The sequence below is a fragment of the Sceloporus occidentalis genome, unplaced genomic scaffold (genome assembly GCF_023333645.1).
Source record: "Sceloporus occidentalis isolate IW3139 unplaced genomic scaffold, rSceOcc1.0.p SCAF_4, whole genome shotgun sequence".
In the NCBI taxonomy this organism is placed as follows: Eukaryota; Metazoa; Chordata; class Lepidosauria; order Squamata; family Phrynosomatidae; genus Sceloporus; species Sceloporus occidentalis.
Window position 1 is genome coordinate 79358620 of NW_028316984.1, and position 26875 is coordinate 79385494.

The 26875-nt window shown below is 42.9% G+C and overlaps 2 protein-coding genes and 1 long non-coding RNA gene across 6 annotated transcripts in view; 2 read left to right on the plus strand and 1 right to left on the minus strand.

Moving 5' to 3' along the window:
• The window catches only part of LOC149314057 (uncharacterized), a 49038-nt gene extending 47268 nt beyond the window's left edge, over positions 1–1770 (plus strand). Inside the window, exon 3 of the long non-coding RNA XR_016280891.1 lies at positions 1695–1770. This is a non-coding gene — a long non-coding RNA (uncharacterized LOC149314057). The remainder of the gene's footprint in view (positions 1–1694) is intronic.
• The window catches only part of TTLL4 (tubulin tyrosine ligase like 4), a 38390-nt gene extending 31533 nt beyond the window's left edge, over positions 1–6857 (minus strand). For both annotated transcript variants that reach the window (XM_089520424.1, XM_089520423.1), the window contains exon 1: positions 6706–6857. The gene's annotated coding sequence lies outside the window, so the exon portion shown is untranslated. The remainder of the gene's footprint in view (positions 1–6705) is intronic.
• Positions 6858–6994: 137 nt separating this feature from the next.
• On the plus strand, positions 6995–22654 carry LOC149314059 (AN1-type zinc finger protein 2B-like). Of its 3 annotated transcripts, none has more exons than XM_089520430.1 (10): positions 6995–7137; positions 7976–8078; positions 9952–10046; positions 13563–13694; positions 15660–15814; positions 16229–16333; positions 19331–19403; positions 19935–20011; positions 20376–20466; positions 21106–22654. In XM_089520430.1, exons 1-10 carry the CDS (start codon positions 7057–7059, stop codon positions 21142–21144), a joined length of 951 nt encoding a protein of 316 aa, XP_089376556.1. In that variant the 5' UTR covers positions 6995–7056; the 3' UTR covers positions 21145–22654. The 3 variants fall into 3 exon arrangements, with proteins under 3 accessions (XP_089376556.1, XP_089376559.1, XP_089376558.1); XM_089520432.1 differs by lacking the exon at positions 6995–7137 and adding an exon at positions 7371–7632; XM_089520433.1 differs by lacking the exons at positions 19935–20011; positions 20376–20466; positions 21106–22654 and adding an exon at positions 19506–19926.
• The last annotated feature ends 4221 nt before the right edge of the window (positions 22655–26875 follow it).

Here is a 26875-nt window from a genome sequence, read left to right on the forward strand (position 1 = left end):
ATAGAAATTCCACAATGAAAGGGATCCATAAGGAGTGGGCCCTTCCCTGAGGTGTGGTTGTGAGAGAATATGTTTTCCAAAGTGCCATTAAAAGGAAGCATTATCTACAGTTAATTTTTTAAAATTTCTCCTTTCTTGCAGAGAAAAACGTGGATTTTGTGGCATACATTCCAAAATTTATTACAACTGCTCTGGCTCCAAATTATGAGTACTAAACAAAAATCTTATAGTACCTTTGAGACTAACAGAGCCAAAGACATAGTAGCATAAACTTTCATAGACTTGATCTACTTCCTCAGATGCATGGAGTAAGCGACTCTGAGCAACTGCCTGAAACAGTTCTGTTGAATGTTGAATATTTAATCATCTAATTATTAAAGCAATGTATGAGGGATGGATTGAAGGGGAAATGATGGCAAGAGGGGGGAAAGTCTTCCATTGGTAATGTATTCTGTGATGTATTAGCAGATTAAATGCAATGTTTTTGGATCAGGATTCCCATAACCCCTCTTCAGTGGCTATACTAGCAAGGGCTACTTGGAGTTCTACCCCAAGAACACTTGTAGGGGTGACCGAAAGGCAAGAATGGAGATGGAATCCTGCTGATCCTTTTGTCGTTGTCATGCTTTTGCAGGGGTTACAGCAATGGGGGCAAGAACAGGGACGTAGCCAGGATGTTAGGAAGGGGGGGGGTCCAGACTAAGTGCCACCATTATAATGGGGCTTGGGCACGGCAGCGCAGCAGCATGCACCATTCATTTTTCTAATGGAAGGGGGGGTCCAGACCCCAAGAACCCCCCCCCCCTTGGCTATGTCCCTGGCAAGAGGCAGTTAAAGCTGTCACTACTAGCAGAAGAAGGTGCCCTGAGGGCTTCTGAGCAGTTGTCGAACTGACAAGGCAGTTTTCTTTACTGACATCATCCCTGTTTTTCACATTTTTATTTTATTCCATCCTGACACTGCTATGCCACTTATGCCATACTTATGGACAGCTAGAAGTCTAAGTCTTTAATAAGCATATATATACACAGAGAACTCAACAGTATCTTATACAGCCATCTTAGCTTGCACCAGAAAACTAACACACAATATCATGGAAAAAAAGTACAATGTGGTATGGGAGCTGGTAGAAAATGAAATTAAGACTCATGATGCTTATACCTACTCAGAAGTAATTTTTAGTATATTTAATTGTGCTTGCTCTTAAACAAATATGCATAGGATTGCAGTCCAGGATTGTTTCACACTTCACCCTAAATGTCAGGCTATCAGACTATATCAACTATTTTCTCCCTCTTTTCTGTTCCATCATCTTTTATTTAGCATTAAGAAACATGTTCATACTTTCAAAAAGCCCAAACAGTGTTTAAACAAATAGAATATGGAATCCCATGAATGTATGTGAACATCTCCCCTTTCTTGCAAAAATAATTATTATAGCACCAAAACAATAGAACAGATTCAACAGCTCTTTCTTCCACACATCTTGCTAAGCTTTTAAAAGGGATTAGCCATAGTGCTGATAAAAGTGTGGCCTCCTGCCAAATACCAGCAATAGATGTGATAGATCAGTTTATGGCAGCTGCCACAGTGCATCACAGGAACCCGTGAAATTTTCATTTGCTGCTTACAAATAAGGATTGAACAACAACTGCAGAATCTAACTTAGAACATCTGTTCTCCATTCTCAACAGAACAATTCTTTCCCAAGTCCTACATAAAGACATGCCACTCCTTCTATCATAACATCTGCACACAAACCAAGTCTGGGATGGCTACCAAGAAAAGAAAGCTACAATTGCCACCTATTCTTCACTCAAGAGCTCTCCAAAGAGTACTACTACTAAACTGTAATCCTCAAATTGCCTATGGTCTTAATATGAATTGATCTTTTCACAAAAGGAACCGAGTACCAGACTGCTGATAGCTTTTTAAAATATAAAAATACTTCACAGTTAAAAGCTGTCAGGGCTTTCCCCCCTAATACATAAGAACTGCACAGTAATACTGCATTGAACGTTTCTCTTCTCACGCCCTAGTATCACTGGAAATGCTGCCAGAAAATTTCCTTTGTGTTATGTTAAAAATTTAAAGTACTTTAAGCACTGCAGTAGAAGCAGAGGTAAATGGGATAAAGTAGCAGCTACCAGCTTTACATCAAACAAACCAGGAATTTCCATGAGTCACTATGGCTTCCAATGATGTTCAGACAATAATAGATGAAACACAAATTGCTGCACAGTAATACTGAAAAGTAAACAGAGAGCCATGAAATACTTTAGCACGTCCCAACTTGTCTTGCTAAGGTACACACCGTTACTGTAAGGACACAGAAAATTTTCCTCAGTATCAATGTATTGTGAAGATCAATTTCTGCCACCACTGCCACTAAGAACAAAGACTCAGCTGCTTGGATTTTTTTTCTTATACTGAGGAAAAGCCCAGCCACATCCCCCTCTGCATAACTGAGCTTCTGCTGCTGCCTCTTTCCTCTGGCCTTCTCACCCTACCCCTACTGTCACTATGATGCTATCTGTAACTTTTTAGAACAAGTTACTCTACATACTCTGGAATTTCTGGACTGTACCCACAGCAAGCCCAAGTTTACAGTCCATACTTCAACATATTCAACCTTCTCTCCCAAAAAACACTCAAACTGGTTTTATCTCATTTCCTCCCCATCACTATCTCTCATCAAAGTCCCTGGAAAAGGAGTATTATCTAAAAGAGCTTACTAGCTCACTCACACAATTCAGTCACAAAATGGTAATAACACAAATAATTTGTTAGATGTAAAGGTGCCACAAGGTTCTCCCTTTTTTGCTGCAGTAACTCAATCTGGCTACCTCTCTCTTGTGCTCCCAGAACAGTCTCCAGACCAGCTGAGACTTTCATTCACAAAAGGAGGTGCAGCCTCTCCTCTGCCCATGACTGCACTCACCACCTTTTGAAACTGTGTGGGATATGTGGCGTATGGAACAGAGAACTGCATGAAGTGGGAAAAACTGTCTCTCTTCCTTATATTCAAAGTAGGCTCTGCTGGAACCAAGTATCTTCTGTGAGTAAAGTTGGAGGGACACACTGGACAAAACTGTTAGCATTTATCTTGAATTTTCAAAGTTAATTATAAATATTAACTTGCTGGAAACCAACCTCTCAACCAACTTGTAAAAAAATGTACTATTATTATCTCCCATAATGGAGATATGGAGGGACAGGAAGCGCAACTTGCCCAAGGCTACCTGGTAAGATAATGATAGAGACTGCTGTGCCCCTTCCCTTCACCTTAGAGTCCCCTACTTGTGTTCCTTCAGTTAAGGCTGACCTTAGACATTTTGCTGTCTAGAGAAGCAACTGAAGCCCACCATCTAGTCAATGACCAGAGTAACCAAAGAAAACCATGTTATTTTGGCACAGGAGGCAGAAAATCCCATGAGTGCCTCTCCCATTCTTTTACAGTACAAGGACAATTAAAATAATGCAGGTAACAATTTACTGTCCCGTCATAATATCCAAAACCTACTGTCCAAGGCTGCTGCTAACTCTGCCTCATGGGAGGGGCAGCCTTGCTGTTTGTTTTATGAAGGCTTATGTACTATTTTCCTTCTTTGTTTCCTCCATTTAAAAATTCTCCATACTTGAAAACAACTTCCAATCTAACAACACAATGTCAATTTCTTCTTTATGCCCTTCTTCAAGATCCAGATTAGGAGAAACTTCTTGAAAAAGTATATTGTTAATCTCCTCTATGCCATCTTTACTATTCATATATGTCTCTTCCTCAGTACTGTACATGAAATGCAGTCTGTAAACCCTCTGGCGAGGGCTAGTGTTTCCACATTATGCACAACTCCAACCCCACTGCCACTGTTAAACAGCAGTGGAAATAGTGCCACAGAATAGTATGAACAATAATGACCAGGGCAGATACATCAGATAGCCCTCTCAAGATGTATAACCACATGTGCAAAAACACACCAGCACTTTTTCTAATCAGATGAGCGGTTGACTCAGCAACATACCACTGAATCCCATCCAATGAAAGCTACTGCCTACCTGCCTTGCTTGTGAGCTTCCTACAGGAATCTGGTTGGCCACTGTGTGATAGAGAAAGCATCAGAGGTGCCAAAACCAAAAACAAAGAGGATTGTAAGAATACAATAATGTATTCAAAACCTATACCGTGCAACAAATCCTATAATCAAAATATATTTATAATTAAAAATATATAGAACATACAGAATACTATAATCAATATATATATATTACACACAATGGATTTCCAAATAAAATCCATTTCAACCAAAATGATTTTCTTCAAAGTTTAAAGAATATTTACAGCATCCAGTTCAGAGAGCACACCTTTACTTCATGAATACATAAACTTCTTCATATCATTTAATAGGAGCAATATTCTCATAAGGAGGGCTATTGTGTAAAGAACACAATGACAGAATAATAAAAATACATATAAGTAACACAACATCTAACTGATAAGAAATCACCAGGAGCTGATGTTTCCTTGCTCCTCTCATGGGAATGCCTTCCCCACCAGCAAATGACAGAGTGGAATGACGACTTTCCATGATCTGGCTATTAAGCATCCATAAATGAAGCCTAAGGTGTACTGTACTGGCTCATGCTGAGTATATGATCACTACAATAGCTACTCCCTTTTCACAAGCACTTTATGTTCTTGACTACACCTGTTTTTCCAAAATTACAATACTATAGTTTGTATGAGAATATAAAGACAAGAGCTAAGCCTGTGGGATTCAAGCTTTTTACCCATGGGGCTCCCCTTTATATCTACATGTGGGCATCACACACATACCCATGACATAGTATATGAATGAAAATGTTTCCTTTATTTAGTGTGCACATTCATGTAGATTCATATTTTAACATTTTATAAAGAAACAACATTGTTCAAATTAGAACAGTTTTATTTAACTACATTCAATCTTTAACTCAGTGCCTCCAAATCTTGCATCACAACCACCACCCCCCGGATCCTGCCCTATTGTTTGAGAACCACTGGGCTAAGCCTGCAACCTCTTTCAACGGGAATCAGAATTACTAGATACAGCACTCTGACTGGGGCAGATCAGCTGAGAAGCTCTACAACGGACTTGATGGGATTAATTAAGGAAGTCAATGTATTACCCAGCTCATTATTCACGGGGGTGAGGTAGCAATGACAAAGCAGATTTCTATAAGGATCACTGAGACAAAAAAGAACATGAGAGAATGCCTCTTGGCAAACCATAAAAACGTGTAACAAAACACATCAAACTAGAAGGTTCAAACAAGAGAAGAGGGGCAGGCGAAACCCATGCAAATACACTGACTGAAACCATGCAGCCAGAACCCAGACTTAGCTTACCAGCAGAACAAATCTGCCATTTGGTTGTGAACGTTAAACATGGGCCTGAGAGCTGACAAGAAAGCAAGCAAGACAGAGGATGAAGATCTGCTGCCAAGGAGGAAGAGAAAGAGAAAGCCAGGCTGGTGGGTTCTTTACCCTGAAAATGTTCTCCAGGATGAAGAAAATGCCCCAAAGCGCCCATGTTCTCCAATCTACCTTAGAGAGATTTTTGTCCACATGTGGTATAAAACCAAAGAATGATAGAGTTGGGGGAGTCCTCAAAGGGCACCCAGTGGAAGCCCCTTGTCATGCAGGGACACACAGTCCATCATCCCTAAGAGATGGACATCCATCCTCTGATGAAAAGCCTCCAAGCAAGGAGTGGGCTCCATATGCCCCTGTCAAGCAGCCCTGACTGTCAGGAGCTTCTTCCTAATGGTGAGGGGGATCTCTTTTCCTGGGGCTTGCACCCACTGCTCCTGGCCCTGTTCTCTGGGGCTGCAGGAAACAGCTCCATCTCCAGTATGAGGAATTCAAAGACACAGCTCAGTTAGGCCGGGGATTATGTAGCACCTTAGAGATGAACTGAGAAAAAGAAGAAGATGGCAGCAGAGACTTCCGAGGCCTGAGGCTCCTTCCTCAGATGCCTGTGGCGGAGCAGAAAGTCCAGAGGCAGGCCTAGACAATAAGCTAGTCCCTAATAATGTCTCCTTTATGTCCATTTATGAACAGGTGCAGAGACTGGTCCATTTGTCCAATGCATATCACGAGATGAGCAAGTGTCCTATTGTAGCTCAAGTGTAGAAAAGCTAGCGCTACCAGCTTCCTTCTTTCAGCCAGTCTCTGCATAACGAGGGAGAGAGGGAGGGAGGGAGGTGGTCATCGTGAGCTCTCAGGCAAGGCTCACGGCTGCCAAGGCTCCTGCTTCTCTCTCCTTCCCAGCAGCACAGTCCCAAAGGGGCCACAAGGGGATCCCTGGCACACACGTCTTCCGCTCATCCACCAACATACAGCAACACAATACGAAACAGGATTACTAAGGCTGCATCCACACTGGAGAAATAACCCGCTGTGGCACCGCTTTGACTCTCTCGCTCTCTCTGGCTGAAGGCTATGGAATTCTGGGAGTTGGAGCTTGTTGTGGGGCCAGAGAGGAGCCAAACTCCCAGAATTCCATGGCTGCCACACCGTGTTCTGCCGCCTCCATTGTGGACGCAGCCTGTGAGCGTGTGTGGAATAGGGGCGCCATGGAAGGCCTTCGCGGGACCCCAAGGAGGGGAACGAGACCCGCCAGGCGCTCACGAAGCCCAGGACTCGGGGCTCGGCTGCTCACTTACCGGCGGCTCCGGGGCGGTGTCTCCGGCCCAGCCCGCTCTCCACCCGCCGTCACCATGGATACACTTCCGGAAAGGGCGGGGCCAGAACTGCCGCGTGCCGCGGCGCCGGGGAGGCTCAAAAGGAACGATCGCCGCTCCCAGCCCACACTGTCTTACTTACACCCGGCGGGAGCTACGCGTCGAATGACTTCAACTACCGTCATGCACCGCGCCGTTCCGGATGCTCTCTTTATCGCCATAGAGGCTCGAAGGGAGACTGCGCACGCGCACGGGAGGCACGACACACCACCACCACCGGACTCCATTTCCCAGCGTTCCACCGGGATTGGAAAAGCTGGATGAGTGTGCAGGATGACGTCATTGGCGCCCAGACCGGAAGTGGGCGGGGTGAAAAGAGCCCCCGTTTCGCAGCTGAGGAGGAAGAAGAAGAGGGTGAGTTCTTGGTGGGCGCTGGTCCCATCCTCCTCCTCTGAGTCCTATTTTCTCTCCTTTGGGGCTTCCTGGCCCTTTTGGCCCTTCGCCGCTTCCGTAGGCGCTTGGCCCCAGAGGAGTGGCGCTGCCGCCACTGTCTCAGCTTCTTCCCTTCCTTTCCTTTCCCCTCAGCGCCTGCCTCCTCCTCTGCTTGCCCTGCATTTCCTCCCTCCCTTCTGTTGTTGTTGTTGTTGTGTGTTGTGCTTTGGGTGTTGTTCTGCCACTCAGGAGACCAGAGTGTGATTCCCAGCTCTGCCACGAAGCCCACTGGGTGACCTTGGGCAGGAAGTCACACTCTCTCAGCCTCCTCAGGGGAAGGCCAGGGCAAAGCGCCTCTGGACAAACCTTGCCGAGAAAAATCCATGATGGGTTCGCCTTGGGGTTGCCATAAGCCAGAAAGGACTGGAAGGCACACAACAACAACAACAACAGGCTTGGTGGAGAAATCCTGTCGAGGTTTGTTCAGGGGAGGTTTGTCCTTGCCATTATTTTCTTATCCACACCTAAAGAAACTGTCACGTCTTATTAGTGGTTGTGTGCCTTCAAGTCCTTTCTGACGCATGGCAACCCTGAGTTGTCCCCTCTCATAGGGTTTTCTTGGCGAAATTTGTTCAGGGAACGTTTGCCTTCGCCTTTCCCTGAGGAGGCTGAGAGAGTGTGACTTGCCCAAGGTCACCCAGTGGGATCCTTCATGGCAGAACTGGGATCCAGACCCCGATCTCCAGAGTCCTAGTCCAATGCTCAGACCGCTGCTCCACTGGCACCCTTCCTCTCTACTGACCCTTTTCCTCCCTTCCAGACAGGACTCTTGCTGCTGCGCCCCTCCGTCGACCCACCTTCCAGCGCCATGGAGTTCCCCGATCTGGGCGCCCATTGCTCAGAACCATCCTGCAAGCGCCTTGGTGAGAACGTGCCTTCAGCTGCCATGCCTGGATTGTGCGCATGAGCCGCTTGTTTCTCCTCCCTGAAGGAAGGAAGGAACAGCTGGCATGAGACTTAAGAGCATGTATGTAAAGGGGCTGTCTAGCACCTTTGAGACCAGCCTTGTCATACTGATTTCCCAGACTGACACGGCTATGCCTTTAATAGTGTGTGCAGAGGCAAGCAGCAAATGACAGCCCCTGAAGCAGCTTGGGAGAATGTAGGCTTCTGTTTCCAGTTGTGTGTTGGAGGATGGGGCTTTCCGTTTCCTCCTCGGCGCTAGGAGCAGGGTGATGTGGTTTGTAGCGGAGCTTAGTATTATTATTATTATTATTATTATTATTATTATTATATTTATTATTATTATTATTAGAAGAGTGAAGAGCAGGGTAGAAATGCTCCAAATAAATAAAGCAGTATACTTAGAGCATTAGAGCTTCATATTCTTCAAGGGCATTGTGTTTTTTCTCAGCAGCTTTTAAACGTTGTGGCCTGGGGGAGTTGGCATAAATCTCATTAGTAGGGCTTCAGAATCAGTTTCTTTGGTCTGCTGTGCCTATTACAGTGGTGATGTGTTGCTGTTTGTGTAACATGCCATGTGGTAGCTATAGCACATGCTTTTAAAGGTTCTCATCAGTGTTAAAAGGTCTGTCCCATTGTGTTGCCATAAATTATTTTAGAAAGAAAACAGGAAAGGAAGGAATTCTCCATAAAGGTGCACCATTGTTTCCCCGTTTTAAAGTCTTGGTATTCTCAGTTGCTTTGGTTCTTACAGTAATGACGTAAGTTTAATTCCCAGAGGAAGTTGGTAGAGTACTAATGATCATGATATAACTCTTGTTATTTTTAAATAACTGTATGTGTCTCCTCTGGACGCATTCTTAAGCAAGATCACTGTCCAGATGTTCATCTAATCTAGGCAGCAAGACTGATCAAGATAGCTCCAAATTAAGAGCTTGCTGCTGGGGCTTCCTATACAGAATTTGAAAATGTTTTAGACACTTGTATATTCCATAATGAAGTGTCTCACCATGCCAATACTATTGATAACATGCTTGGTAACAGAGGTATCAAGAAGCTGCTGATAGTAGCAGGTAATATCAAATATCTGGATCCTTTTCAGAATCCTAGGAGGTATTTTGTGTTCCTGGGAGTTTGAATTTAATGTTGATCTCGTACATTTTTACAAATATGTAAGTCTCACTATTTGTGAGACTGATGTTGAGACATGGAGGCTCACACACATCATTGTACAGAAAACGGAGAGCTGTGAACATGTAAAGGTTGTGGGAGTGGTTAGCATTCAAGAACATTTTCTTGGATTATCCACAACTCAGCCACCTTCTTTGTGGTCTGTGGTTCTAGCTGTGTTTCTTGATTACCACAAATCTTGAGTAGTTTCTTTCCAGAAGCATTTTCCTGCTTCTGTTTATTTTAAGATCTCAACGGGAATTTTTCCCATGAATTGAATGTGATATATTGGTTATTGGGACCCTATAGTGAGGAATTTAGTTAAAGAGGAAGGCTGGATCACTTTTCCAGTCCAACATCTCTTTTGTGACTTTTTTCCCCTAGAGATGTGAAGATCCAGGAAATAAAATAGGGTAAAAGAAGTATTATCCTCTTTCTTTTCAATGTCTTCTCATCTCTGTTTTGCTTTCATAATCAATAGCTGCCATTAAACTGTGCAGTTCCTTCCCTATGTATCCCTGAAGAGGCATATTCCCTTAAAATGAACAAGTACTCTGGCTGTTCCACTCTTAGGATGTACAGCAGACTATGCAGATTGTTCATTGGTGGGCTGCAGGGAAGAAAATAGTGTTTCTTCATTATCTTGTCCTTTTCTGCCCACAGACTTTCTCCCTCTTAAATGTGATGCCTGTGAACAACTATTCTGCACAGACCACGTTGCCTATGCCCATCACAGCTGCACTTCAGCTTACAAAAAGGTAAGTGAACAGAAGGAGGGAGGGAATAGGACCTTAGGTATTCAGCAGGATAGGGAGAGGCTCTGTGCATATGTACTTCTAGCTCATTGACCTTGCCCTGTTCATAGAGCAAAAGCTCCCCTCCTGTGAATGAAGTTATTTATCTTCAGCCTCTGAAAGAGCTAGGAAAAAGCGGAGTTAGACTGATAATGTTCACATGGCAACTGCTCTGAGCTAATAATGTACGGTTTCATGATTTTTGACAACCATCTCTCTGTCTCATTTGACAGCTGGCCCATGAGGCTGGGTAGACTGGATATGCTGTTCTTCAGTGGCCCATAAATCGAGCAATACAGCAATTGACATTTAGGAGATGACACTTTGTTCAGCTAATTGCATAGTGGCTGCTTTGTTAAGACACTGGAAGAAGCAGGTGATGCAAGGCATCAACACAGTTGTTTCAGGATGTTCCCTGCCATCCCCAAACTGTTTTATTCAGCATCACAAGTAACTAAATTTATTACCTGATATTATTGTACCTGCTATTGCCAGTCAGTAAAACTGTTAATGAATGAAAAATAGCTTGATAAGCCCAGCCATGCTTTCTTTGTGGAGTCTTAGTTATAATGTGCTTACTGTGTTAAGTTTGCCATGTAGTTTACTGACAAGAGTTCAGTGCTTATTTGCTTTCAGAGCAGTAAATTCTAGCACAGAACTAGTTTGAGCTGTCTGAAACTGAGTCTTGTCCTGTTTGTTTGGGTCAGCTTTCAGGTTCAGCAGACTTTCAAACAGCATTTCATGTTGTGTACTTGTTGAAGAAGTAATAAATGTTTACCCCAGTTGCAATTTCGGTTCGTTTCTGCCTGTTAGAGACAGGAAATTAGACCAAACCTTTATTTTTCCAAATTCAGTATAAATTGAATAAGCTTGCTTGCTTTATGGTTCTGGATTAGTACTGCCAATTTATGCAAACTTTGTTGATTGGTGGTGAAGGGGAGCAGGCAGAAGAACTCTAATTTATTGATTGGATCATCGTTTTAGATGATGAGAGATAATCAGAGGAAAGTAATTGTAGCTGCTGGCTTGGAATGTTAATGATCCTTGAAGAAGATGGGTTGTCAGATGTACTGTAATGCTTGAGGATCAGCTTTTTGCTACGAAAACTAAGTTGGAGCTCCCAGCTCACTACTTTCCTAACTCTATGTAATCTTTTTTTTTAATTGGAACATCTTGAAGGTGGCAGCTTCGCAGCTTCAAGGGCACCTGGTTACTGTTAAATCCTTGAATCTTAGCCAGAGATTCTCAATTTGAGCAGAGCATCAGCATTGTATTTGTGTCCTTCAGCAGTGCATGCACTCAGGAGACCAATAAGTTATTGAATGTTGCTGTCTTTGGACTCGACATCTGGGGGAGGGAGTTGTGGAACATGTCACAGAAGTGTACTTGATGTGTTCTGAGTATTCCCCACATTGAAGTTGGAGAGGAATTATGGTAGGAGGTTGTTCACCACTGCACAGAATTGTCTTCTTCACTGTGGATGTGACCATTTTGCAAAGTTATCTAGAGAGCTGGGCTTCAGTACCATCTCTACATTGAAAACATCCAGCACTGTTTGTTTGCCCTTCCTATCTAACTGCAGAAATTGTGACTTCTGTATCATGGCTGGGTACTTAACTTTGGTGAAATAAGAGGATGAATCCTGATAGGAATGAAGTTATTTTTTGAGAGCTCTCCTTAAGTGTGCACTGTATTAAATATGTAGGTTGCATCTGAGCTTCAGTTATTTCTTCCTTACTCCCAAAACTGGGACCATTATGTGTAGATTGTTGTTCTTGTGTGCCTTCAAGTCATAGGCATTAAAAATCCTCTGTAGTTTTTTTTTTCCTTCTTAATAATAATAATAATAAAATTTATTTATATACCGCTTTTCCAAAACTGATCAAAGCGGTGCACAACAAAGAATACAAAATACAATAATCAAAAATAACAACACGGTATATACATAACATTAAAACTTGACAATAAAAATTCAATCACAATTTAAAGCCATAAAAACCATATCAAAGCCAGCTGAGTTGATAATCAATGGTACAAGATACATATCAGGGAGGAAACCACACATATGAAGGCACATGGGGGAAGCTTGATGGAAAAAGAAGGTCTTGAGTCTCTTTTTAAAGAGATCCAGGGAGGTGATGGAGTGGAGCTCATCGGGAAGGGTGTTCCAAATTTGTGGGGCCGAGATGGAAAAGGCCCTTTGCGAGGTCGACGCATATCTCGCAGTTGGCACCCTCAGCAAATTCTTCCCGGCTGACCTGAATGTGCGAGGCGGATTATACGGGGAGAGGCGGTCCTCCAAGTAACCTGGGCCCAATACAGACAGGCCAAAATAAAGCTGCTTCGGGTCACTTTGAAGGTATGCTATTTAAATAATGCTTGAGTCCTAAGAGTCCAGAAGCTGTGCCAAATCTGCGCTCCAGTCCTTATTTTGGCCTGTCTGTATGGAGCCCAGGTCTCCCCATGATGTGATGGAAACTTAAGAAAAACCTCAAGTAACACCAATGGAGTTTAAAACTTTCCTATTTGTGTGCACACCCTTATTTTGGAGTAAGAGAGAAAATGACGCTCAACTTAGTGTGTACTTTATTTAACTTAGTGTGTACTTTATTTAACTTAACTTATGTATTTAACTTAGTGTGTACTTTATCCCTTTAAAAATGACATAACATAGTGCCAATAGGCTTAAGAGAAAGATAGGGCCACAGCCACAACACCAGCAATTCCTGAAATGATTGAAGCAACAAAGTGAATTCTGGCACCTATAGCATTTGGTGGGAGTGCCTGGCTATGGGTGGCTGGGACCCTGAGCAGGAGTGTTTGTGCAAACCCTGTCCTCTTCCCCTGAAGCCCAACTGATCAACTGGTAGGGATGGGGAATTGTTCCAGTGCTGCAGTTTGCAGCGCTGGGTCAGTGATCTCAATCAGGGTGCTGGAAGAATGTGAATGCCTGTCCTAACATCTGTCAGTCATGCTGCCAAGATTGCTATTTCCTTGCTCTTAACAGCAACACAGGAACAGCAGTATTAGTGGAGCCTGAATGTTAGTGGTGGGCTGAGACACTTCTGTACTTCCCTTCCCCCCATTGTTCCCTGGATCTCAATGAGTAAGAAGGGGCTCTCATTCCTGTGTTCTGAGATTGAGCGGGGAAATAAAATGTGTGCAGGAAAAATCTATGTATATGGATTGTGAAACCTGGAGTAGGAAATAGTGTGCATGTGCACTGAGATGGGAGAGAAAAATAGTGTATGGGCTTTCCAGCTAATGCCAGATGTTGACTTGGGGGGTTAAAACGTTGGGAGGTGGGGATCTGTTGAAATATTGTGGTGCTTGAAAAGAAATGTGTTTGACTTTCTCTTTTTTATACATCAAAATTCAATAAAGATTATTAAAAAAAATATTGTGGTGCAGGTGGTCTCTGTGTAAATTGAACTAAGAGAATGGGCATTGTAGATAACCTAGCCTCTGTTCTGGCCCCAGGATGTACAGGTACCTGTGTGCCCACTCTGCAGCACACCCATCCCTGTGAAGCGAGGAGAGATGCCTGATATTGTTGTGGGAGCACACATTGACCAGGACTGCAAATCAGATCCAGCCCAACGTAAACGCAAGGTAGGAGATGAGTCACTCACTCCCTCTATTGTCTCTGGTAGGAAACATTGTTTTGGGCTTATTAGAATTTAGTGTGCAGCTTCCTGATGTTGAGCGAGGACAATATGGTGACATCCAAGTCTCAGAAACCTCTGGACTATGATCCATAAGCAGGGGAGTGAAGATGGCCATTCCCGTTTCCCATTATATTGTTTCTGGAATTTTGGAGTGCGGTGTCATCAATATGAAGATGACACTCTGTTCTACTACTCCTTTCCACCTCAATCCAAGGATCCTGTCCTGGTCCTAAACCAGTGTCTGTCATCAGTAATGGACTGAATGAGGGCAAACAAGTTGAAACTTAATCTAGACAAGACAGAGGTGCTTCTGGTCAGTCGGAAGGCAGATTGGGGAATACGGATCCAGCCTGTGTTAGATGGGGTCACATTCTCCCAGAAGACAGAGGTTCGCAGATTGGGAGTACTCTTGGACCCAGCTTTGAACCTGGAGGCTCAGGTCTTTGCTATGACCAGGAGTGCTTTTGCACATTTAAAACTTGTACGCCAGCTGCACCCGTTCCTTGAGAAACAAGATCTGGCCACGGTGGTACATGTCTTGGTTACATCACATTTGGACTACTGTAATGGGCTCTACGTGAAAAGTGTTCAGAAAATTCAGCTGGTTCAAAGAGCTGCTGTCAGGCTGTTAACGGGCAGGTTACAGAGATCATACAACGCCCTTATTGAAACAGCTTCATCGGCTGCCAGTGTGTTTCCGGGCACAATTCAAGGTGCTGGTTATTACCTACAAAGCCCTACATGGCTCAGGTCCACACTATTTGGCAGACCGTTTCTCTTGGTATGAATCTGCCCGGACTCTGAGATCTTCTGGAGAAGCCCTTCTCTCCATCCCAACACCATCACAAACACAGCTGGTGGGGATGTGAGAGAGGACCTTCTTGGTGGCTGCCCCTAGACTCTAGAACTCCCTGCCAAGGGAGATCAGAACGGCTCCCTCCTTGATGGCTTTCCACCGGCAGGTGAAGACATGCGTTTAAGGAATTGTTATAAGGACAGGCTGGGATGTTGGACCATTTTTAAAATTTGTTAGTTTTCCCCCCTCTCATTTACAATTTTATCTTGTTTAAATATGTTTTATTCCTTTAATAACTGTTTAATATTGTAATAATTTAATTCCTTTTTAATGTACTTATTATTATTATTATTATTTATTTTTTCATTTAATTTTTTATGTTTTTAAATGTACTGTTTTTAATGCTGTGAAGCCACTCTGAGTCCCAGTCCTGGGAAAAGAGCGGGATGGATGGATGGATGGATGGATAGATAGATAGATAGATAGATAGATAGATAGATAGGTATGGTGGTTTCCCAGGTTGATATTTTCTCCCATTCTGAAAGATTAAAAGTCTCTCCTAAGTCTGTGTTCCTAGCAAGAAAAACTTTGAAAGCAAATGTACTGGGTTTTTTTGTCTCACCCTTTTACCTTTGACTGCACCCATCATTTGACCCTTATGCTGAAAGAGACTTCCCACCCTTGGCTTAGTGGAGAAGTGGAACTCACATGACTGCAGCTCCCAACATTCCTTACCATTAACTATGCTGGCTAGAGCTGCTGGATTATTGTTATGTATGGAAAGCCACAGAATTCTCACTTTTGGTTTAGTCTGTCTATTGAATTTGGCTGGAGAATATTTAAAGGATTAGAAAAACAGAGGAGATGGCTATCAAAATTAAATAGTATTTAGGCAGTCATGCCTATGCAGAGCTGTGTCACCTAAAACTTACTGTAAACAGCCAATTCTGAAGAGAAAGCTTAAATAAATTAAATCAAGGGTGCCTTCTTTATCTATTACAAGCTTACAGCTGGGGGCTTTTATGACACAAAGAATGCATGTCCTGGTTAAGTCATCTGCTTGCTAACAGCCCTTTTAACTGTGATCAATCTCAACTGTTTTTGTCTGTCTAGATCTTCACCAACAAGTGTCAGCGACCTGGCTGCAAGCAGCGAGAGATGATGAAGGTTCTCTGTGACCAGTGTCATGGCAACTTCTGCCTCAAGCACCGACACCCACTAGATCATGAGTGCAGTGGGACTGCTGGACATTCGCTATCTAAGGCTGGGTAAGGGCATGGATGGAGGTGCCTTGGGGAAAACAGCATAAAAGGCAGACAAACATAGATCTGGCAAATCTGATGCGCATCCATCTTTTGGATGGGGTTACAGTAGTACTTACTTTCCTCCCTGTCCTTTGCTGTTCTGGCATTTGTGTCAAAGTTTTCTGGGGCTGGAGTATTGATGCCTGCTGTTCTCCCAATACCTTCAAGATGTCTGTCATTTGTGCTCAATCAGCTGCCTGTGTTACAGTTCAGATTACTTGAAGCTGAAGGGCATCAAAGTAACACAAGCCATTGCTGGGACTGACTTGGCACAGCAGCAAAGGATAGTGCTGAAGTGGATTCTTGTTTGTCTCTGGAAAAGAGTGGGGTGGCAGTGATGTAGTTGCTCTTACTGAGATTTGTGTCTCCCTCTACTAGGAATGCTGCAATCATCAGGGCTCAGAAGTCTGCCAAAGCATCTTCAAACACTACATCCAACAATGAAGCCATGAATTCTGCTACAAATCTACCAACCTCCAGCAGGTACACCAGATAACCTGATTCTGCATAGTTCTCTACCCTCTTCCTAGCAGCTGCAGCTTTCTGGAGGTATTGTAACAGCTGTAACTGCTCTCCCTCTCCTAAAATTGTTCGCAACAGAAGAGGAAACTCACTAAGATATCTTTTGGGGCAGGATGACATCACAGTCATTTCCCTCCCCTGATGAAAAGCAAAGAAACAATTGTTCCTTACCCCTCTCTGCACAGAGGAAAGGACAGCAGAGAAAGGCAAGGAAGATTGCTCCTCTGTTTCTTGGCATAGAAAGAGGGCATTCTCTTTCATCAAGAAAGGTTACCTTTCTCTTGCACTGGCATAAGGAACTTGCTGTTTTCTTAGAAATATAAGCTGGAAGAAAGGGCTGGGCTTCAGGGAGGGGAATTTATGTGTGCCAGATAGAGTATCCTCACAGGCCAGATTCACCATCCCTAATGAACATTAATAAATAAATAATAAAACTTATTTTTATCCCGCTTTTCTGTGACTAGACAATCAAAGCGGCTCACAACACATTAAAATATCCACATTCACAGCATTATGTCCCAAATTCCCCCCCTTAAAATAGGATTCAACATGTTACAATTAAAATAACTATAAAAAACAGAATAAAAAAATATATCGAGGACAGAGCAGTGGGCTAATACATGATGTGAGGGGCAGTGATTCTGTGGCCGGACACATTTATTCAGGAAAGGCATGCCGGAAGAGATCCATCTTGACAGCTTTTTTAAAGCTGTCTAAGCTGGCAATTTGATGGATCTCGTCCGGCAGACCGTTCCATAGCTTGGGAGCAATTGCAGAGAAGGCCCTCTGGGAGGTAGCAGTTAATCTGTTTTTTAAAGGCTGCAATAGATTCCTCCCTTGACCCTAATGAGCCCCACTAGCACCAGGCTGGTTCTGCTAATAGATCACAGTTCAGGCTACTCTTTTTTCTCCTTGAGGCACAAGGTAAAAATGAGAAGAAATCAGGCTGGATGTCTAAAGAACTTTAAACTGAGCTAAGACTCAAAACGGACATATATACGAAGTGGAAAAAGGGGAGACTGCAAAGAAAAATTCAAAGAGCCAGCTTATGTAGGGAGAAAGTCAGAAAAGCTAAAGCACAAAACAAACTCAAGCTTGCAAGATTAAAAACAATAAACGGGCTTTTTTTATTATGTTCATAGCAAAAGGAGAACCAAGAAAATGGTAGGACAACTGTGTGGAGAAGATGCTTAAATTCTAACATGAGACAGATAATAGGCAGAACTACTCAACACTTTCTTTGCCTCAGTCTTCTGCCACAAGGAGAACAAGGCGCAACCTGGGGAAAATGGAGCAGTTAATGCAGTAGGCGAAATGCAGTACAGGATAGGTAAAGTGGTAGTACAGGTAAACTGGTCTATTCTAAAGGAATTCAAGTCTTCAGGGCCAAATGAACTACTTCCAAGGGTATTGAAAGAACTGGCAGAAGTAGTTTCAGAACCACTGTCGATAATCTTGGAGAATTCCTGGGGAACAGTAGAGGTCCCAGCAGACTGGAGGAGGGCAAATGTTGTCCCCATCTTCAAAAAAAAAAAGGTGGCGGAGAGGACCCAAATATTTATTGCCCAGTCAGCCTGACATCGATACCAGGAAAGATTCTGGAGCAGATCATTAAATAGATAGTCTGTGAGCACTTAGAAAGGAATGCCCTTTGTTACTAATAGTCAGCATGGGTTTCTTAAAAGCAAAGTCATGTCAGACTAATCTTATCTCTTTTTTAAAATAGAGTCACAAGCTTGGTAGATGAAAGGAATCCTGTGAATGTAGCTGATCTTGATTTCAGTGAGGCCTTTGACAAGGTCCCCCATGATATCCTTGCAAAAAAGCTAGTAAAATATGGGCTAGAAAATGTGTTAGGTGGATTTGTAATGGGCTGACCGACCAAACCCAACAGGTATTCAATGACTCCTCCTCTTCCTGGAGAGAAGTGACCACTGGGGTGCCTTAGGGTTCTGTCCTGGCCCAGGGCTATTCAACATCTTTATCAGTGATTTGGATGATGGAATAGAGGACATGCTTATCGAATTTTTTAATGGCACTAACTTAGCAGGGGTTGCTAATACACCAGAGGACAGGATCAGAATTCAAAATGACTTTAACAGATTAGAAAGCTGGACTATAACTAACAAAATGAATTTCAACAGAGAAATTAAGATACTACACTTGGACAATAAAAAAGAAATTCACAGATATAGGCTGGGTGACACCTGACATGACAGCACTATATGTGGAAGATATCTAGGCGTCTTAGTGGACTACAGGCTGAACATGAGTCAGCAATGTGATGCAGCAGCTAAAATAGCCTATGCAGTTCTAAGATGCTGCATCAATAGGAGTATAGTGTCTAAATCAATGGAAGTAACAGTACCACTTCATTCTGATTTGGTCAGGTCTCACCTAGAATACTGTGTCCAGTTCTGGGCACCACAATGCAAGAAGGATGTGGACAATCTGGAGCGTATCCAGAGGAGGGTGACTAAAATGGTGAAAGATCTGGACACCATGACCTATGATGAGAGACTTAGGGATCTGGGTATGTTTAATGTGGAGATATGTTGACATGATAGCTCTATTCAAATATTTGAAGGGATGTCATATTGAGGATGGAGCAAGCTTGTTTGCTGCTGCTCCAGAGACTAGGACCCAGAGCAATAAATTCAATGTACAGGAAAAATAATTCCACCTAAACTTAAGGAAGAGCTTTCTAACAATAAAAACTGTTTGACAGCGGAACACATTATCATGGAAAGTGCTGGGGCCTCCTTCTTTGAAGGTTTTTAAACAGAGGTTGGATGGCCATCAGTCAGGAATGCTTTGTGTATTCCTGCATGGCACAGAATTGGACTAGATGGTTCTTGTGGTCTTTTCCAACTCTTTGATTCTCTGCCAAAGGATTTTCTCATGCAAATGTATATGTTTTAAAGACTGTACCAAATGATTTTCTTATCTTGCATATAGAGTTACTGAAATGGCTAGAGAACCTGAGCCCCAGAGCACATTGTCACCAGCTGTTGCCCTGCAGAATGGATTGGTAAGTGCTGGTGAACAAGCTGGGAATTTAAATCATTATAAATAAATTGTTTGCTTTGTCATCATAGGCTTGACACTCTCTTACTTGTTGCTTTTTACTTAGGGCTGCAGTGATAGCAGAGAAGGAAAGCAGGACCACTATTAGCATTCTTGAGAAGCCAGTTACCATCTAGCAGCCATTCCATCAAGCTGTAGGCTAGTGGACATATGAAACAGGGCCTCTTCCTGTCTTTGAGCTGCACCTTAAGAAACAAATTCTTCAAGCTGAGCCATCAGAATTTTGTAGGAGTCCAGTTTTTTGAGGTGCATCTTAGTATTTTGATGTGTTCAGTTTTTCTTTTCCACTATTTGTACATTCTCGTATGTACAAATCGAGTTATATACAAAACAGATGAATTTCTGGTAGTCTGCAACTGCAGCAGAACAAAAGCCCAGTCCCACTTCATTAGAACATGCCCTGCCAGTGGAAGAAGCAGCTGTGGCTGTTGGCCTCCCTAATGTTGATTAACTCTGGTGTTGTCTCATATTTCAGACTGAAGAGGAAGCATTGCAACGAGCCTTGGAGATGTCCCTGGCAGAGGTGGTGCCCTCCCAACCACAGCCCCGAAGGTACAACACAGTGACAAAGACTGGTTGGCTTTAGGAATATACTGTGCTAGAATACCCACATGCATTCGATAGAATGGGGATAGTTGTAACCATCTTGTCCAAACTGCAGGGCCAATAGGCTGTCCACAGTTCAATGCAAATCTGTTGCTTCAAATCCAGGTCTGATTCTAGTCTTATTGGAGTGAACATTCAAACACACTGTGTTGGGCAGGCTTGCCAAGTATTAGGAACCCAGGTGTGGTGAAGCATTAAGTGTTCTCTGTCTTGATGTGAATGTTCTGTGCAGTTTCTTGGTGCAGGGTGGTGAGCAGAATCTTCATTATGTTGCTTGTCTGTTTCATGTATTTATTCTGTCTGTTCACAGCACCCAGGAGGAGGAAGATCTAGCACTGGCTCAGGCCATTTCAGCTAGTGAGGAGGAATACCGGCGGCAACAGCAGCAGCAGCAACAACAGGTATGCAAGTTGAGGTATTACTTTTCTGTTCTTCAGTTCATACACTTGGTTGGCTGGCAGAGCTTCTCTTGTGAGGATAACAGATTGTTCTGCATCTTAGCAAGGTTATCCAAGATCAGGCCAGTGTCTGGGGAGCACACTAGAGCAGTTGGTCTTCCAGTTACTCCAGGACTTTGTAGAGGAACTATCCTGTTCATAATTCCAGAGCTTGGTTTCTGCTTTCATAAACATTCTGCAAAAGGTTTTACAAAGCAGATTACTGTTTAATGTTGTTCAGCAATAAAGAGTTTTCTTATACCTGATTAACAAAAGCTCTGCTTTGTTGTCATTTAAATTGATCTTTAGCACTGTTTTATTCCAAAGTCAGGATGACAAAATGATGGAACATGTCTTCATTGCAATCTTTGTTTCTGTTTGAAATGTGGTGTGGCCTGAAGAGGAATTAAACCCTCCTGAGTGATTGCAAATGTGGAACTGGACATGGTAGGCATGTCAATCAATGTGAGCCTTGTGTATGAGGTGTAGGGTTTTTTTAAGGTCAGTTTTGTTAGTATAGGACCAGCCCCATCTCAGGAGAGAGAGGGAAGAATGGGCCCCCATTTCTTGTGGTTCTTAACCCTACATATATTTGTGTCCTAGGCTCGAAACACAAAACCATCAAACTGCTGCCTATCATGAGCACAACGAGAATCGATCAACCTGGGAAACTACGCCTGGCCACAGTGGCTGTTCCTCTGTTCCTGCCAGGGTTGCCTCCCTCTGCTGCTCCCTCAGGGCTATTGACAATGAACGAAAGCCTGCATCCTGGTCCAACCCTTGTAGAGTGTATCTTTGCCACACAGCTCTTGTCTCTACACTGTGACCACATACACCTTCTCCGGAACTACTGGCGGCATTTTCACGTTGGATGAAGCAAAGATAGATTTGGGTTAGCAGTTCCCAGTCCCTCCACCAAAACTGCAGCTAGTAGAAGTCAAAGTGAGGCGAGGAGGTGGACTAGTAGGTAACATTGGCACCAGCTGGATTAAACATCAAACTGCTGATGTGGTCAGGGAGTGTCCCGTATATGAGGGGAATTTCAAGCTCATTGCCTGCCTCTTAACTTGGTCTCTAGCAGTTCCACAACGTGGCAGTAGGTGGTGCTAAATAATTTCAGACTAAGTGTTTCCTCTTCCTCAGGATCTGGGTTTTGTGTGTTCTTGGGGTTCTTCCAGCTGCCCATCCAAGTCGGGTTGATGTCTTCCTGAAACTACTGCTGCAGAGTTTCTCCTGCCAGATCCTGGCATGCCAGTGGCTGCTGTTGGATAATGCAGTCTGAGAAGTCCTCCAGAAAACTGGGATTCATGGGACTTTCACAGGACACAAAGGGATGTCTCTGGGCCCCATTTCATGTAATCCTTTCTCTGTTGATGTGGGAGGGTGGAGTGATAACCAAATCCTCCCCTACATTTGAGTAATGCCATTTCTGCCAGTCCCTTGCCAGACCTTAGGCATTTAATCCCACCTCTTGGAAAGTCTACCAAAGATCAGCCTTGAAGCGACCAGCAGTCAAGTGGCTGCCCTATAGTGGTAAGGAAGGAGTGTCCCCATTCCAGTAGAAGGCCAGCTGCTTTAGATTGCATGTTGAAAAGCTGGCTGGCTGGCCCCAGGTGGCATCCATACCTCAGTGCCACATGGATGTCTCATCTTCTGTCTGATGCATGCATTGGTCAGGCACATCTAAGTACAATCTTGACAGCCTTGGGCTTCCACTCTATGCTCTGCGGCAATTTCTGTCTCTCCCCTCTGCAGGGGCCATTTCACTGTCAAACATTATGTGCCTTTGCATTGTCACCTACACAGGGTGAAACGAGAGAATATGTGATGACAGGACACTATGGAAAATTGATGGGAACCAATAAACTCACAGACAGAAGTGGCTTGCTCTGCTTCATTTGGGGAGGAGGGGCATATGTATCCATCAGACTTGGAAAATGGAGGTTGGAAGATGCATGGGGGTATCTGGAGTGTTCTTGTTTCTGCTGTGTAACAAGACTTAAACATATGCTACTCAAGAATGTGTCTGAAGAGACGGTCTAGCCCAGGGTTAACCAATTTAATGCAAAGCAATTAAAGTCACCAAGAAAACTATCTTGACTGTTTGAATCAGATTTTCAATTTTGAAATACATACATACATTTGCTTTAGGTATTGGTGCTAGTTGGATGATGAGAAATATAGCCTGTTATGGTAGTTTGTGGATAAAGAGAACCTTTGGGTATCTCAGAAGCTTAGTCATACTGCATGTGTGCTCTTTGTGCTACAAAATACTGGTCATACTCCATGTGTGACCTTTGTGCTACAAAATTATTTAGAGTTAAAACATTTATAAATGAAAATATAACATGTTAAAATACAAACCATTAAAATTTATATAGCACAACATTAAAACCCAGTCCTTATCAGTGTAAAAGGCCTGACTGCACAAAAATGTCTTTACCTAGCGTTATACCCCCTCGAAGACTTCATACTCATACCTGCATGTGAATACCTGCTTACATACTGAACTGGAAGTAAATCATATTGAATGGAGTTCATTCTGAGCAAGTATGTATAGGACTAGGAGAGAGGCTGTATAGATGATTAACATGGTGGGGGAGTTCAATTATTAGAGATTCAGTCCAATTGAACCTTATTTCAGTATTCTTAATCAGTCCTAATTTTATCAGCATAGTAAATAATCTGTGAACAAGAGGCACCATTGAACTTGTGGAGGGGGGAACTAGCCAAGATACTCCTACTTCCACACTGTCTATCATTCTAAATTTGAACAGATTTCTCCTTTTATTCAGGCCTCTGATAAAGGACTAGATTAATTCAAAGTCATGAGAATGGTGGGACATGGCATGTTCTGTCCATTACACCCTGATATATTACAGAATAGGTGGGAGGAAAAATTAAGGGAAGAGGGGTTGGGGAGAAGTGGGATGAAAGGACAAAAGTTATTTTACAGAATGCAATGGCATGATGATGCTGTCTGGAAATGGAACAGGTGTTTTCAGGGATATGGTCCTGCCAGCTGTCAGTTGTAGCATAGCAAGGACATTTCTGTAGGGAACAAAAGAATGACCTTGGTCTATAACAGCCCTGTACAACTTGGAGCCACAAAACTCTACAGCTGCCAGCCATGTAGGGAAAACTACAAAGGATTCAGGTCCATTACTAGATAATATCCTGGGACTGGAGAAGCAGGCACGGTTGAATACTCAGCAGGCTATAGTATGTGACTGGTAAACTCTGTTTGGCTTGCTGGATCATAGGTTCTACAGGTCTTGGACACAGTAGTGGCAGAGGTTTCCCTTGTGCACGTAGTGGTTGTAGCACAGACAATTGACTATTCGATTCAAATGTTTCTTTACTATACAGTTAGTTCACAAAGGAATCAACTCTCTTTGCTGTGGGATATATTTGGGCTGCTGATGCATGCAGCAGTTATTAGACCACATCTGTTTAATTAATTGGAATGATCTAAGGCTTGCTTTACCATTCAGCAACTGATTCAATGTGATTCTTTTTTTTATTAAACATTTTAAAATCTTTTTAAAAAAACATCATACATCACATATTATCCTAATCATATCATCGCAAACACAGATACATGTTTTCAAACATACATAGCACTATCTATATTATTTTACAATCCTAATTTGTCATCTAATATGTTTGACATTGGTGGCCTTCACCAATTCTTTTCTTTCTAAAACCCTCTACTTTGAACCCTCTTTTCCCCTCTCTTTTCATCCATAATTCTTCCCTCCTTAGCTTCCCTTAACTTCCTCAACATTCCTTAACTTTCTTTTCCTTATTTCCTCCTCCTTTTTTATATCTCATTCTTTCTTATTACTTTCCCATTTCTCTATCTTCCCTGACCTTATCAAACTTCAGACTCCCTTCACTCACTTCACATACTCTTACCTTCAAACACTTTCTTACTCCCTCTGCAATCATTCCAATATGATTCTTGAAGTGATTAGATTGGAAAACCATTTAATGGTTTCACTTTAATATTCAGCAACTGATTCAATATGTCTAGTGATTAGATTGGGAAACAAATATGGAAAACAAAACTGGTCAACAGATTGGAAAGGATCAATATACAGTGGAACCTCGGCATACACGGGGGATCCGTTCCGGAGCCCGCCGCGTATGGCAATTTCTGCCTATGCTCGAGCCCCATTGTAAACAATGGGGCTCGTGCACGGCGGCGCAGAGGTGCGCGGGGCGCAACGGGCGCACGCGCAGCGCAATAGGCGCACACGCAGCGCAACAGGTGTGCACACCCATTCAACTGAATGGGACGCGCCGCCCCTTCCACCCCGCGCGCGCCCAGTGGCTTGATCGCGTATGCTCAAAGCCGCTTATAAAAAGTCTGCGTATGCAGAGGCGCCACTGTACATCCCCATTCACAAAGAAAGAGACACAAAGGACTGCAGCCGCTATAGGACTATAGCATTAATTTTCCAAGCAAGCAAAATTATGTTAAAAATTCTGCAACAGACTCCAACCATATATGAAGAGAAAAATCCCAGAGGTGTAAGTGGGGTTCAGAAAAGGAAGAAGCACTGGGGACTACATTGCAAACATACAATAGCTAATGGAGTGCACCAAAGAATTCAAAAATAAAATCGGCATATGTGTGTGTGTTTTAAACATTTTATTATAACAAAGTCTTTGCATAGATCATGAAAGGCTATGGAATATTCTTAAATACAAGGGCTTGCCACCACATCTGATAGTCCTGATGAGAAATCTGTACTTAGGACAAGAGGCTGCTGTTAGAACACAATTTGAAGAAACAGAATGGTTCCCAATTGGTAAAGGGATCAGACAAGGCAAAATTGCCCTCCCCCAATTTTTTTTTCACCTTATCTGTTCAACTTGTATGCAGAAAATATAGGAAAAAGCAGGCTTGGACACAGAAGAAGGAGGAGTGAAGACAGGAAGAATCAACCTGGAACAACTAGTAAGAAAGATCAAAGAAGAAAGTGAAAAGGCAAGCTTACTGCTGAACATAAAGAAAACAAAAATAATGACCTTGGAGGAGCTACACAAATTCATCCTTGGCAATTATGAAATAGAAATAGTAAAAGAGTTCCCATACCTTGGGTCAAGGTATTGTTCAGAATGGGGACTGTATTCAAGAGATCAGCAAAAGACTGGGAATGGGAAGGGCAGCTATGAAAGAAATAGAAAAGATCCTAAAATATAAAGATACATAATTGAGCCCGAAAGCATGAATCATATAAGCCATTGTTTTCCCTGTTGCCATGATCTGGACAGTGAGGAAAGTGGATAAGAGGAAAATAAATTCATTTGAAATGTGCTGGAGAAGAGTGCTGAGGATACTGTGAACAGCCAAAAAGACAGACAAATGGGTCCCAGAACAGATCAAACCTGAAATCTCCCTGGAACCCAAGATGATGAAGTTGAGGCTGTCATACTTTGGCCACATCATGAGAAGGCAAGACTCACTGGAAAAGATAATAATGCTACAGAAGGTGGAGGGATGCAGAAAGAGAAGAAGACCACGTGATAGTTGGGTGGACTCTATGCATTTGCAAGACCTAAGCAGAGCAGTGGAGGATAAGGAATCTTGGAGATGTCTCATCCATGGGGTCACCATGAATCAGAATCAACTAAAAGGCACTTAACAACAACAAAGTGATTAGATTTAGGCCAATGTATCCAGAAGCTCTATTGATTTCCCTCTTGGACAATGTGGGTAAGGTAGTCACAATAAAGTTTTGCATTATGATACAGGCATCTGCTTATAATATTAATCAAAAATGAGATCTGACATCCTGGGCTCTGGGTATTCTGGCTGCAGAATATGGATCCTTCTTATATTTACCTGCATTATGTAGTTCATCTTGCACAGGTTTCACACTTAAAATGTTATACTTGAATTTATAGATTTGCCTAGGTCAGGTTGAGCATACTGTACTTCAGTGTTTTCACCAAAAGAACTGTCCCTAGTAGTAAACAAACTTGAATTTAGAATGTTTTAGACGTAGGGTGGGGAAAGTGTGGACCCTCATACTCCTGAAACCCCCTTTTTCCCTTAGAAAAATCTCTTGCCTTTTAAAGGGTACAGAGACAATTTTGATATGTTTCAGGGGCCTCTATCTGGGCTTGAAAAACATACCTTCTGGGTTTGAAAAATTGGCACTGGGAAGAAAGGTATAAACTTAACCAAACTTCTCCATAATCTTTAGAGAGCTTGAGAGGCCTTCTTAAAGAGAAATCAGAGTGCCAAGGGAGGTAAAGGGCATGGTCCTCCAGGAGAGAATGTATTACTTCTGAAAGTTGCCCTCATTCCTTTAAAATGAATGGCTGTTTCTGGATGGAAGAGCTTAAAAGGAAAAAGGTG

What these genes read in the sequence shown, in the direction of transcription:
- LOC149314059 (XM_089520430.1), top strand. Translation starts at nt 7,057, where the DNA reads ATGACGTCATTGGCGCCCAGACCGGAAGTGGGCGGGGTGAAAAGAGCC. An exon ending in GCACTTCAGCTTACAAAAAG is followed by an intron (nt 10,047 to 13,562) that starts GTAAGTGAACAG and finishes TTCTGGCCCCAG; the next exon opens with GATGTACAGGTACCTGTGTG. An exon ending in CAGCCCAACGTAAACGCAAG is followed by an intron (nt 13,695 to 15,659) that starts GTAGGAGATGAG and finishes TTGTCTGTCTAG; the next exon opens with ATCTTCACCAACAAGTGTCA.